General features: G+C 53.2%; 2 protein-coding genes across 4 annotated transcripts in view; one reads left to right on the top strand and one right to left on the bottom strand.

The window, feature by feature from the left end:
• Positions 1-1575: 1575 nt before the first annotated feature.
• MEA1 (male-enhanced antigen 1) lies at positions 1576-5856 on the bottom strand. Its single transcript, XM_039528934.1, has 4 exons — positions 5725-5856; positions 4456-4768; positions 2572-2674; positions 1576-2352 (listed from the first exon to the last, which is right to left on the bottom strand). Exons 2-4 carry the CDS (start codon positions 4750-4752, stop codon positions 2189-2191), a joined length of 564 nt encoding a protein of 187 aa, XP_039384868.1. The 5' UTR covers positions 4753-4768; positions 5725-5856; the 3' UTR covers positions 1576-2188.
• Positions 5857-9537: 3681 nt separating this feature from the next.
• KLHDC3 (kelch domain containing 3) overlaps positions 9538-13843 on the top strand; it is a 35629-nt gene continuing 31323 nt past the window's right edge. Inside the window, exons 1-2 of one of the 3 annotated variants that reach the window (XM_039528928.1) lie at positions 9538-9686; positions 10709-10832. The gene's annotated coding sequence lies outside the window, so the exon portion shown is untranslated. Of the gene's footprint in view, positions 9687-10579; positions 10599-10708; positions 10833-13843 lie in introns of those variants that run through there. The other 2 variants (XM_039528929.1, XM_039528930.1) reach the window with 2 other exon arrangements.

The following is a 13843-nucleotide window of genomic DNA, read 5'->3' on the forward strand; positions in this document are numbered from 1 at the left end:
TCTAGCTCTGTGGTGTCTATCTGTTAGGGTTCCCCGTGGGAGACAGTGCTCTAGCCTCCTACTTCTCACTCCTGACCTTCAGCCTGTTTTCTCTTCCTTAACTTCACCCCACTGCTCCTACTTTTAATTCTCACCCCTAACTCATGTTAAATTCCTCTCATTTAAACCCTTCACAGGTATCTCCTCTCCCCCTTGCCCTGTTTAGCTTTTTCCTAAGTCATTCCTTCCACACCCTGGCTCATTCATGTTCTTTTGAATTCCCTCATGTTAGATGTGCCTGTCTCCCCCAGCAGAGGTGGAAGGGGTGGTAATTTATATAGTAGGTTCTTTAATCCTTTGGAGATCTTTCTCTCTTCTCTCCCAGCCCCAAACAGAACAGCCTTTCCTATCTGCTTTACACTGGGGGCTACTTCAAGTCTCTTCTGGATCTATGAATCACAGATTGGGGAGGTTACTGCTTACTTTGTGTGTGTTAACATGGAGCCAGGTACTAACACTTACCACATGCCTGGCCCAGCACCTCCACTGGCTATGTAGCAGCTGTTACACTGGAGTAGGGGCAAGGAAGGTATGCAAGAGTCTGTGGGAATGAGTGGCTGAGCCCTTTATAACACTGGTGGAGCAGAAAGGGGCACTGGGCTGAGGAAATGGAATGGGAAGAAGTGGCTTGGCCTTGGTTGTCACACCAGAAGATTCCAGGGAGCAGGCACTGGCCCCGTGGAGAGTGCAGAGGGAGTAGATGGTCTGAACGCGTGTAGAGAAGTGGTTTGGCTGTAGAAGAGATGGAGGCTGTAGCTGCATTTCAGGCTAGGATTTTCCTGGGGTGGGCTCTGGTGCAAGTAGCAGTGAAACTTTCCATGTCTAACCAGGACAGCACCACTGCCTGGGTGGGTTGTACGCTGCAGCACAGTAGCAGAGCAGTGTGTGCTGGATGACTGAGGCCATGGCTACACTTGCAAATTTGCAGCGCTGCAGCAGGGTGTGAAAACACACCCTCTCCAGCGCTGCAAATTGCGGCGCTGCAAAGCACCAGTGTGGTCAAAGCCCCAGCGCTGGGAGCGCGGCTGTACCTTATTCCCCACAGGGAGGTGGAGTACGAACAGCACTGGGAGAGCTCTCTCCCAGCGCTGGCGCTTTGACTACACTTAGCGCTTCAAAGTGCTGCCCCGGTAGCGCTTTGAAGTGCAAGTATAGCCATAGCCTTAGACGAATACATAGCCCTCTTCTTGGGGAGCAGGGAAGTTTGTGTTCAGTACTTTAACATTAAATTTTGTTTGCTGCCTATTCATTCCCGTGTCCTATATATGTAAGGTGGGGCAGTGTGAGAAAGGGGTGAGTGCATGCGGCGCCTCTATCATCCAACAGAATTACAACCAGGACACGGCCATTGGTAACTGTCTGCCAGGCCCCTGTTGTCCTTTGTACAACATTTATTCTGCCTGTGCCCTCCCCACTCACAGAGACAGAGTTACAGCAGCCTCTGCCACTTCTCACATAGCCCCTCCTCTCATGAGGGAAAAGCAAAACTAAACAATGCAGTCACCCCCTGGACACAAGTATTAAACTGCTTACAGGTCATATGTACATATGGTGTACTTTATTTTCAGTAGAGCATTATAGTATGAAAGTGTTGGATTTTGTACAGATGTCCCTGTATGTACAGAACTAAATAAAATGGATCTCTTGAAAAGACAACACCCTGGACTCACCTCCTGTGACATGGTATAGCACAGCTGTTTGCCCGCTACAGCACTTGGGGGCAGCACATGCATGGGGGGGGGAGGGAAATACCCTTTCCCGCACTGGGATCCATGGGCACCTAGTGCAGATCTGTTGTTCCTCACAGACAGACCTGGCTAGAGCCACTAACGCTCTGCCCTTGGAGGTTACGAAGGCAGTCCAGTTCCTTGGGGGCAGAGAACTACGACTGGGCGAGCATGAGGATACCACACTAACTGACATCAAACTATCCAATGGCTGGGAGTGGGAAAGGAAGAGACAAGGAAACAGATTTCCTCAGTGGGAGACAAACTGAGCATCTTAGCGCTTCAGCGCCGGGGGAGGTTGTTGACCCATCCAGAGAAGGATGGTGGTGGTCTGCCTCCCATACATAACCCGAGGTTAAAGTGCACAGGGTAGCACTTTGCACTCAGCTCTCTTGATAGGGACCTGACCCTGGCTCTGCATTTCATTTCCATTCCGGCCTAGAGGTGCTGAGACTCTGCCTGGCCTGCAGCGTTCGCTGCACCATAGCCGTCCACTGATCATCTGAGATCTCACTGGCCCATGCAGGGATTCCCAGGGTAGGGAGCTTCACACCAGCCATCGTCCTTTTCACCAACTCCACGTGTGCTAGAGCCAAACAAAGTCAGAGCATGAGACCAGACACTGCTGCTAGAGATAGCACCCAGGCCCAAAGCCTTCAACCAGCCGGGCTCTGGGAGCTCTGCTCCACCTCCAAGCAGCCAGGTCCTGGTGCTGATACAATGCCCAGCAGGAGAGAGCTGCCTCCTTCTCTATCCCCAACAAATGTCACTTCAGTCTAGAATAGAGTGAAGGGGATTCTCTGACCTGGATCCATAGGGATGGAACTTCGGCTGCTCTGAGCTGCAGCTCCGTCCTCCTCCTCCTCCTCGCTATCCACAGGGGGGTCCGGCAGGTGCAGCCTCAGCATCTGCAGTGCATAACAAAATCCTCACAAGTTTCGGCAAAGCCTAGGGGAGAAACATGGTTCCCCCCCACCCCACCCACATCCATCCTCCTGTACAGCCCCTCCCTATGCTCCCCAGTACTGCCACCCCAAAGAGTCTTAAGTCAGATCCCCAAAATCATGAGATTTAATAAAAGACACTGTCAGGATTTTTGGTCTGTCTTGATTTAACTTCCCCTCTCTCCCTCAGTGTGCCACAATCCGTGCTGCCAATGTTGACAAGTTTAGAGTGAGTAATGCAATTCTGGGCCCTGCTGAAAGAGCTGTCACTAAAGAACCCAACTGAGCTCATGGCCCTATTGTGCAAGGTGCTGTACAAGCATAGCAAGAGACAGGCCTGGCCCTGAAGAGCCTGCAAACTAGTGCAAAGCATAAGGACCTGTCTGTAACATTCGCCCCTCCCCTCCCCCATCTTATCTATACAATAAACAAACATCCATTGGATGGGAACTTTTAACACTTGCTGAGCTGGTCAGGATTCAAAGGAGACCAGGTGAAGGCTCTACAGCTTATTACCAATGCTCCAAGGCAGTCAGTCCACCCCCACTAAACACTAATGTTGCACCTTTAGTTATGTGGCTTATTTTCTGGAAAAATGTTTATTAAATCAAGTTCTGTCCTTTCTGGAGTTTACAGGCAGGGTCTGCTGCTCTGCACACATAGGCAATCTCCCACATACCACTCAAAAACCTGCCACTCCTGGTTCATGAAGGGCCTGCTCCAATTAACCAAAATGCAAACACTACAGAAGTAAGGAAGCCAATATTAACACAACATCCCAATTCACTTCTAAAATACAATATTATGCAATATAAAATCAGCCCAATGGTTACTGCAGGGCCCTAACATTTCATCAGTGTATATTTTATCATCTCAAGTGTCATCAGCAGGTTTCAAACCAGAGCCACAGCACAGCCTTCTACCAGGCCAGCTACAGGATCAGCTGATGAGACGCTGGGTTACAACAAGGATTTGAAAGGCTGCAGCAGTGGAACTACAAGCATCATGATGCTTGGTTCCTCTTCTTGCCTCCAGGAGCAGACTGTGGTCTGGCAATTACATTTGACAACAACCGCCCTGTTACTATCACCTGCAGGGACTGAAGCCTGGCTCTGTAAGCGTAAATGCACGAGCCTCTGCCACTCGAGCTAAGAACAAGCTCTCTTAGCATGGAGCCATGAACTTCTATGGGGTCCAGCTGCTAAAAGGTGACCGAGCCATACTGTGTTAGTGTGGGTCACAGACTATTATTTCTGAAAGACTGGGGGGAGGAGGAGGAAGGAGAGACACAAAGTAGATAATGTAACAGAGCCAAGTTGCAGGGATCAGAGCTCTCCGTCCAGCTTTGCCAGAAGTGACCTTGTGGAAGCTCTCATTTACACTGTCTGTGGAAAGGGGGATCGATATGTTAGCCCCAAGGCAGCAGTATGAGTCCATGGCTCATACGGGATGTGAAGTGCAAGGAATAGTTACAGCAGCTAGTGGAAGAGCGAGGACAAGAAATCATGATTCCAGTGATGCAGTTTAGGGCCCCTAGGCTTACAGGGCATTGTGGGGGGAGCCGGGTGCTCTCAGATTCTGCTTCCCCAAAAACATGTGAGCGACAGAGCTCCTCATGTCATGGTGAGACAGCCCCCAGCAAGGACCTATATCACTTTACTAATAATAAGTTCACAAGATGGCAGCAGTGCATCCCATCTGTCCTGCACACTCCCCCCATGTGACACCAGACATCCCCATGTGACCTGCAATCGCTCCTGGATGCCAGGGGCTGTCTCTGCAGGGCCCTGTGTGCCCTCAGCTGCCAGTGAACCCTGGTCCCACGACCCCAGCTCTGGATCCTGGCTCAGGGGCTGGTAGAAGTAGCCATTGCTGCCCCCCTCCTCCTCCTCCTCCTCCTCCTCCTCGGGCTCCTCGCTGCTCCAGTCTCCGGGGGGGTCCACAGCTCCCTCAGGCACCTCCTGCGGTCCCAGCTCCTCGTGCTCGTTGGGACAGATCCGCTCGGGGCCCATTGTCCGTGCAGCCACCAGCTCCGCGGCCATGCGCCAGCGCCTCAGCCTACAGGGGGACTGGGTCAGAGAAGCTCCAGCCCCCACACGGACTTCCAGCACTGGGCCTCGCCCCCTCACACACATACCCCCGTGCTGGGCTCCCCCTCAACTGCCCCCCCTCACACACGCACCCCCGTGCTGGGTCCCCTCAACTGCCCCCTCACACCCGCCCACGCTGGGCCCCTCAACTGCCCCCCCTCACACCCGCACCCCCGCGCTGGGCCCCCCTTCACACACGCACCCCCGCGCTGGGCCCCCCTCAACTGCCCCCCTTCACACACGCCCCCCCGCGCTGAGCCCCCCTCAACTGCCCCCCTTCACACACGCCCCCCCGCGCTGAGCCCCCCTCAACTGCTGGGCCCCTTCACACACGCACTCGCTGGGCCCCCTTCACACACGCACCCCGTGCTGGGCCCCCTTCACACACGCACCCCGCGCTGGGCCCCCTTCACACACGCACCGCGCTGGGCCCCTCAACTGCCCCCTCACACGCACCCGCACTGGGCCCCCTCAACTGCCCCCTCACACACACGCACCCCCGCTGGGCCCCCTCAACTGCCCCCACACACACACCCGCACTGGGCCCCCTCAACTGCCCCCTCACAGTCCCCGCACTGGGCCCCCTCAACTGCCCCCACACACACACCCCACACTGGGCCCCCTCAACTGCCCCCACACACACACACCCACACTGGGCCCCCTCAACTGCCCCCACACCCCACACTGGGCCCCTCAACTGCCCCCACACCCCCACACTGGGCCCCCTCAACTGCCCCACACACCCCCACACTGGGCCCCCTCAACTGCCCCCACACACCCCACACTGGGCCCCTCAACTGCCCCCCACACCCCACACTGGGCCCCCTCAACTGCCCCCACACACACCCCACACTGGGCCCCTCAACTGCCCCCTCACAGTCCCCGCGCTGGGCCCAGGCCCCTTTGCCTGCAGGGGCAGCTCACCAAATCCGGGCCCGGGTCTCTCCCGGTCTCCAGGCAGGAGCGAGATTTCCTGCCTTAGCCACCGGACGCGGAAATTCGTGTTTGTCCAATGGGGATGACGTCACAGAACAGGCCTTATGGGTATTGTAGTTACATTGTCACTCCCAGCCCCTCCCCAGCCCCTCAATGCCCCCTCCCCTCCCTCCCCTCAGAGCCCCAGACCCTCCCCATCCCCACATCACCTCCTAGGAGCTCCTATAGCCCCTCCCATCTCCCCTGACACCCCAAACCCCTCCCCTAGCCCCTCAATGCCCCCATGGCACCTCCCTCCTCCTCTCACTCCCTCAGAGCCCCCAGACCCTCCCCCTCCCCACATCACCTCCTAGGAGCTCCTATAGCCCCTCCCATCTCCCCCTGATACCCCCAGACCCCTCCCCTAGCCCCTCAATGCCCCCCATGGCGCCTCCCTCCTCCCCTCTCACTCTCTGTGTCCTTTTCTTGAGTCACTCCAGGATATCATCCCCTACTCTGTAAGGGTGGCCTACAGTCTTTGTTCCTAACTGTATGACCTTGTATTCAGCTGTATGAAATCTTGTGTTGTTCAAGTGAGCACAGCTCATTAAGCTACCCAGATCACTCTGTAGAACCAACCTGTCCTTAACATTATTTGCAATATGTACATACTTTACCAGCAATGTTTGTATATTTTCTTCTAAATCATTGATACAGACATTGACTAACACAGAGACAAGAACAGATCCCCCTGGGATTGCACTAGAAACACACCATTGGATGCTGATTCTCTGTTTACAATGACTGTTTTGAGATCTTTCAGTCTGCATTTAACTCATTAAATAGGTGCTACATTGAGTTGCATAACCCTGTTTTTTTAAATCAGAATATAATGTGGTATTGAGTCATATGCCTTACAGAAAAAGAAGCATATTATGTCATCACCGTAAACTTTTGTCAACCAAACTTGTAATCTCATCAGTAAAAGTATCCAACCCTCTTTCTAAGGGTTTGGCTACACATGCAGCTGTACAGTGCTGGGAGTTACAGCTGTCTTTGTACAGCTGTGTAGGGAAAGTGCTGCAGTGTGGCTACACTGACAGCTACCAGCACTGCAGTGTGGCCACATTTGCAGCATTTACAGCGGTGTTGGGAGTGGTGCATTATGGGCAGCTATCCCAGCATTCAAGTGGCTGCAACATGCTTTTCAAGAGTGGGGTGGGGTGGAGAGTGACAGGGAGCGTGGGGGAGAGAGAGAGCGGATTTTTGGAGCTGACACTGTGTCAGCTCCCTGCCTTGCAAGTTCTGACCCCTTCCCCCACCCCTCTCTCATTCACTAAATGCAAATAGCCTTCTCTGTTTTTTCCTCACAGACCAGATAAGCAGCTGCTCCGAAACGGACCCTCCTCCCCCCGCACGCCCATGCTGCTTCTCTCCTCAAGCAAACACTAGCTGTGGACATTCATCCCCCTGCCTGCCTCTGCTCGAGCAAACAGTAGCTGTGTTTGTTTCTTAGATAAGCAGCTCTGGGAGCCCCGACTTCACAACAAAACAAAGAGATGCATCACAACAAAACAAAGAGTGTTATCTTTACTTAAAAGCATTATGGGAAAATTCCAGAGGTCACTTTCAGCATAGTAAGATTAATCACTGTTTACACTGGCACTCCAGCGCTGCAGCACCAGCGCTGTTCTCTTTATTTCTCTTGTCGAGGTGGAGTACAGCCAGTGCTGTAGCCAGGGAGATACAGCGCTGTATGTGCCTTGCCAGTGTGGACGGGGAGTAAGTTGCAGCGCTGTAAAGCCACCATCAGCGCTGTAACTCTCCAGTGTACTAAACCCAGGGGTGAAAGTAACTTAAAGGACTTGCCGGTACTCCAGAGTCCTGCAGAGGGTGAGGGGCCTCAACCAGAAGAGGAGTGGCCTCTATCGGAAGAGGTGGGTCCTTTAAATCCCAGGATTTTTAAGTCAGGATTTAAAGGGCTCAGGGATTAAATCACCCCTGGAGCTACCAGCTGCAGAGGCAGCTGGGAGCCCTGGGGTTTGGGCAGGGGTGAAAGTAATTTAAATTTCTTACCCATATGGTCCAATCGCAAGCAACCCACCTCTCCTACATACTTCACGGATCCCTCCCATTGCATGACATAGATAGAGAAAATAAAGCTATTATTACTACTACCAGTACTGTCTGTAATAAAACTTTACTATTGGAATAAGCCTGAAAAAGTGAAAACTCACTGTCACATTTTTCTCTGTGTCTTCCCTCCTTCTCCAGCCAGGCTGCTGACACTAGGCTCTGTGCTTTCTCCCTGGCAGGGCCGGCTCCAGACCCCAGCGCGCCAAGCAGGTGCGTGGGGCGGCATTTCGTGGCAGGGTGGCATTTGGCTCCGGCGGACCTTCCGCAGTCATGCCTGCGGGAGGTCCACCGGAGCCCCGGGACGAGCGGACCTGCCGCAGGCATGACTGCGGAGGGTCCCCTCTTCCCGCAGCTCCGCTTGAGCTCCTGCAGGCATGACTGCGGCGGGTGTGCTGGTCCCGCGGCTCGGACGGAGCTCCCGCAGGCATGCCTGCGGATGCTCCACCGGAGCCGCGGGACCACGGGACCATCCGCAGACACTTCTGCCCCGGCTGCGGGACTGGGGAAGGGCGGCGTAATTTCTAGAGCCGCCCCTGCTCCTTGGCACTCAGCAGCTGCAGGAGCTTCCCTCTAGCTTGCAGCAGGGAGACTGGCTAAGGGAGGGAGAAGTCTGCCTCCTGCATAAGAACAGTTTAAACTCAGCTGTTCCCTGAGCAGTTCAGTAACATTTCAAAGAGGATCTGCAAGCAGTTTGGACATCACAACCATGATCCTTTGCTGGGGAGGGAATGGGATAGATTTGAACTTGGAAATAGTTCCTGATTTTGATTGTGTTTTTTGTATATAGGAGATCCCCTCATCCCAGGGGCAGAAAATAACTGCCCCTGCCATGCCCCCCCCCCCCAACTGGGAATGAAATTAACAAGGATTCCAGAAATGGCTCCTAACTCTGGGGATTGAACTGTGCAGGGAACAGCTGAGTTTAAACTGTTCTTATGCAGGCAGTAGCAGCAGGCATTTCAGCCAGTCTCCCTACTGCAAGCTAGAGCCTAGAGGAGAACCCCTGCTGTGGAGGGGGAAGAGTGCAGATCCTTTTCTGCAGCCTAGCTGGAGGAGGGGGAGGGAGGAGACGAGAAACCAATGTGACAGTGAGTTTTCCCCTTCCACCTGCTTTTATTAGCTCTGGATTTAAACTGTGCAGCCAAATGCTTGTATTTGTTGTGTATTGGAGAGAGCCCCTCATCCCTGGGAGCAGAAAAGGACTGCCCCTGCCATGGTCAAACACACAGCTGAGTTTAAACTATTCTTATGCAGGGGGCAGGCTTCTCCCTCCCTCCCTCAGCCAGTCTCCTTTTCTTACCGGTCCTCCCAACCGGCCGGTACCCACTTACTTTCACCTCTGACTAAGCCTGTGACCTGTTGTGCCCGCCCAGGGGGAGGGACGGGAGGACAGTGCGGTGTAGGGGAGGGGGAGTACCGGGTAGTGGGAGATACCGGGGTAAAGCCGAGGGGAGGAAGGGGGCATTGGTGGCTTGATGGATTGGGCGGGGTGGGGCCCGGGGAGGGACTGGGAGAAGTGAGGGCAGGGTGTGGGGTAGGGCTGGGGCGGCAGATGCATTGGCGGGGTGGGAGCAATGGGGGGCAGCCTGCACTGAGCCGGGCGGGGGAGGACCCCGGACCCAGCTCTCTCGCGCTCTCTGTCTGTCGCAGGGAGGGCGGCTCACGGGACTACAAGTCCCAGGCTGCCCCGCGGCGCGCTCTGTGCGCGCGCGCACTAGGCCCGAGCCCCTGCGGGCGGCGCTGCTGGCTCTTGGCAGGTGGCGGCTCGGCCGTTAAACCGGAGCCGCGCGGAGCAGCCCCGTCCCCGCCCGTCGCGGGCCGCGCCTGCCCGGCAGGTAGCGTGGGGGGCTGGTGCCCGCTGGGCGTGAGCGCTGAGGGGCGGGGCCGGGTCCTGCTGGGGTGGGCTCGGGGGAGCCGGGGTCCTGCTGGGGTGGGCTGGGGTCCTGCTGGGGTGGGCGGACTTGGGGAAGCCGGGGTCCTGCTGGGGGTGGGCGGACTGGGGGAAGCCGGGGTCCTGCTGGGAGTGGGCGGACTGGGAAGCCGGGGTCCTGCTGGGGGCAGACTGGGGAAGCCGGGTCCTGCTGGGGTTGGGCGGACTGGGGAGGAAGCTGGGGTCCTGCTGGGGGGGTGGGCGGGCTGTCGGGGGGGGGAGAGCCGGTGCCCGGGTGGGCGGGCGGGAGCCAGTGGGAATTTGCGGGGACAGAGCCGGTGCCCTGCTGCAGGAGAGGGGCAGGCAGAGAGCCGGTGCCTCTGTGCCATGTGTTTGCTGGATTGCAGTTCGGAGCAGAGCGAGTGTCTGTGGTGCCAGGCAGGCTGGATTGCTTTGGGGCAGCTTCCTGAGGCTCCAGTCTGATGTAGTGGGTCACTGGGCTCCTGGTGATGGCAGCAAGCATTGGTACACCTGGCCTTGGGGCGTGGTAATGGCTGGTGGGGTGTGTGGCAGGGAATGAGTGGTGAGGGTGTCTGGTGGGGAGTAGGAGCTGGTCTGGGGAAGTGACTGGTCTCATACATGGTATCTAATCATAGAGGTCTGGGTTGAAAAATTAAACACAAGTCTATGTAAATGATGCCCATAGGGAGGGACTTGTTTTCAAAAGCCCCCAAGTAATTGTGTTTAGTTTCAGGGGGCTTGTGCTCCTTGGTCACTCGGGTATTTCTGAAAATTGTGTCCTTAGTTACTAGAATGGATAAACCTCTCCCTCCGGTTCATGGGTTTTACTTATTTGATGACTCTCTATAGGATAAAGGTGTGTGTGGCCTGGGGTTTTGTTTCTTGAAAATGAATCCAATTTGACTTCCATGGCTGGCTTCAGCAAGAGCTCAGACCCTCTGACTTCGTCTCTCCTATTGGTTTCAGAGGGAAAATGGTCCCACTTCTGAAATCCATGGCTGTGATGGTGAGACTGGTGTTTCTGATGGAGACATTCAAAATGCCTGTAACCCATGGGGATCAGCCTTTCGTTTCAGTTTCTATCACCAAGGTTTGTTGATCTTCAGTTCACCTCGGTCATTATTTATCTCCTGGATCATAAATTCTTGATATGTGCCTCAGTGGAGGTCAGTATCTCCTTGCTGTGTCCCCTGTCCTGAAATTAGAAGTGCATGTGCCTTAGCAAATGGATTGAAAGGTTGTCTGATTGGCATTTATGGAAGCTCTTTTGTATGTTCTTGTAACAAAACTTGGTGGACCCCAGTAGCTGGGCCTCTTGTAGCAACAGGACCTGGGGATGGGGCAAGGTGGTTATCTTCCTCTTCCGTAATGGAAAACACACACTGCTGCCACACTGGGACATAATGTTCCTCTTCGCACCTTCTGGTGGAGCTTTATCTGAAAGGGCAGAGCCAAGAAATGACTAGTTTAACTTGACTTTCTGCTCTTAGAATCATAGGGTTAGAAGGGATTGCAAGGGTCGTCTAGTCTAGTCTAGCCCCCTGCCAAGATGCAGGACTTGTTGTGTCCAACCTTCCAAGACAGATGGCTCCAGCCTCCTTTTGAGAACCTCCAGGGAAGAAGCATCCACAACCTCCCTAGGCGTCTGTTCTTACAGTTAGTGTTTCCTGAGATTTAGTCTAAATCTGTTTGAACCCATCTCCTCTTACCCTACCCTCTGTGGCAAGAGAGAACAGCTATTCTCCATCTTTTTTTTCCTATGGCAGCCTTTCAAGTATTTAATGTATTCCCCCTTAATCGCCTCTCTTCCAAACTAAACATCTTTCTTCATCTTTGATGGCTCCCGGTTTCAGAGACATCCAGAAGGGTCCTCAGTCTGTTCTTACACAGACATCTCATAGGAGCCTATGACACATACTATCTGGCCTATCAGGTTGCTTGTTCTTGGCAATGTGGATTGAAATCAAGAAACAAATCTGGGCTGAATCTCAGGAAAAACTTCTGGAGAGTGAGGGCTGTTCTACACTACAGCTGTAAATCGACCTAAGTTATGCTACTTCAGTTATGTATCTGAAGTTGATGTAACTTAGGTCGACTTACAGCGGTGTCTGCACTGTGCTGTGTGTATGGGAGACACTCTCCCGCCAACTTACCTTACTCTTCTCGGGGAGCTGGGGTACAGGAGTTGATGGGAGACCACTCTGCCATCGACTTAGTGGGCCTTCACCTGACCCGCTAAATTGACACCACAGCATCAGTTACAGCTAGATTGGCACTGCTGCAGTTATAGAGAAGTCTGAGATGTATCTGATGGTAGAACATTGGAAAGTGGAGGTAACCCCATCACTTAAAACTAGGACTAAGTACGTACTTCCATAGGGACCAGTCCTGCACTGGCCCCCAAGGGGTGGACTGACATAGGGCTTATACGGAAAACTCCATTAACATCTGATTCTAATCTTCTCAGAATAGCTTCCTGAGCCTGTGTGGCAGATGGATTAGTCACCGTGCAGGGAGCTTGGGGGGGTTTCTCTTCATGGCAGGGCCCAGCCAATGCTGTGGGATTTACTTACCACTCTAAAAGCACATGGTTGCTGGTATCTTGCAGTATGACCCTACTCTGACCTTTGGCCTTTGCCAGGTTACTGATAGAAAACTTCTGCAAAGGCTCAGTGGTAGCTGATAATTTCAGGTCTCTTTCCAGGTGATAGTGCAAATGCTGGACTAATAACATTTTAGCATCTGTTTGTTTATAGGAACAACAGATCACACAATTGAATTGCATTCCCCTTCCTCTAATTTCCTATATTTTCTAGCTCCTGAAACACCTCTCCTTCTAGGAATATTCAGCATCCCAATACAGTTAATATCAGGGGTTAAAGATGCACACGTATCACATGATGGTTATGTTTAAATGGCTTGGTGGTGAGGGTGAAGAGGAAGGGTGGTGATTAAAATAAGGTATAGTCAATATACAATGTGATGTAAATGTTGTTAGGTGTAAGTATGTACCTTATGAGCAGACACTCATTGAAATGTTTTAGCGTCAGTGACCTGAAACATCAAATAAAATCTCTTCCCTCCCCCCCCCACCTGCACAAAAAACTCAATTTGGATGAATTCCAAGGGATTAAGCGCAACCTCCCCTGCTCCCCACCTCACTGTTCCCTGGATGTCTTCACTGCGGTTCTGCGATTAATCTTTTCCATTGGATCTGCTCGCTCAGGCTGAGTGGGGAAGCCCCCGCAGTGAGACCTAGTGATGCTGTTTCTCTGTATGTTGCTAAGTACTAGTTGTGTGTAGGGGAGTGAGTTCTAATTATGGATTTAGTGAGGTTTTGGCAGGTGAATGGGGTGCATTGAGGTTGAACAGGTGTTTGGCAAGCCCTCACTTCCAGTCATTCTGGTTAGACATGTCCGTGGTTTGAGAGAGGTGGGTTTTTTTCTCCTGAGCAGTTCAGTTGCCTTGTGTGGCTTCATGTCGTCTGTTTATAGCAGGTTTCTGTGGGAGTCCTGAGCATCTTATGGATGTCACAGCTGCCCTCAGATTCCCCAAGAGCTTTGAACAAATAGCAGATAAGACTTCATGGAGTATCCTGGGAATCTGGGGGGAGGGGACTTATGTCTTCTATGTGGTAACCTCTTCTGGTGTGTGCTAGAGATACTGGAAAAGGGAAGGAATTACACAGGGAAGTTTGTAATGGGATGGGTGGGAAAGCTGTCATGTAGCCTGCATTGTGCAGGAGGTTCGGTATTTGTTCATGAGGCTGTGGAGATGGTGTAATGTCTGTGGTGGTCATTCAGGGGATACTGATATAACTGTAACTTTAGTATTAATCCCAAAAACACTTCATAACCATTAATTCTCTCAGCCCCCACTCCATGGGGAAGGTCAGTACTGTTGCATTTTATAGAAGGGCAAATGGATGCAGAGAAGAAGGGACATGCCCAAGGACACTCAGGGAATCACTGTCAGAGCTGTAATTTGGAACTCAGCATCTTCCTGCGCCCAGTACTTTGTCTAGATCACAAGATGATGCTGTCTGGAGATCCTTGGATGATCTGCCTGCAGAGGGCGTGGTGAGGTGTGTGCACAGTATTG

Source organism: Mauremys reevesii, linkage group 3 (assembly GCF_016161935.1).
Source record: "Mauremys reevesii isolate NIE-2019 linkage group 3, ASM1616193v1, whole genome shotgun sequence".
NCBI classification, from domain to species: Eukaryota; Metazoa; Chordata; order Testudines; family Geoemydidae; genus Mauremys; species Mauremys reevesii.

Bases quoted from the DNA above. Each gene is read 5' to 3' on its own strand.
- MEA1 (XM_039528934.1), bottom strand. From the start codon at position 4,752: ATGGCCGCGGAGCTGGTGGCTGCACGGACAATGGGCCCCGAGCGGATC. The intron at 2,675-4,455 runs GTCACATGGGGA...TATGCACTGCAG, and splicing joins GCATCCAGGAGCGATTGCAG to ATGCTGAGGCTGCACCTGCC. The intron at 2,353-2,571 runs GTCAGAGAATCC...GTTTGGCTCTAG, and splicing joins TTCCATCCCTATGGATCCAG to CACACGTGGAGTTGGTGAAA.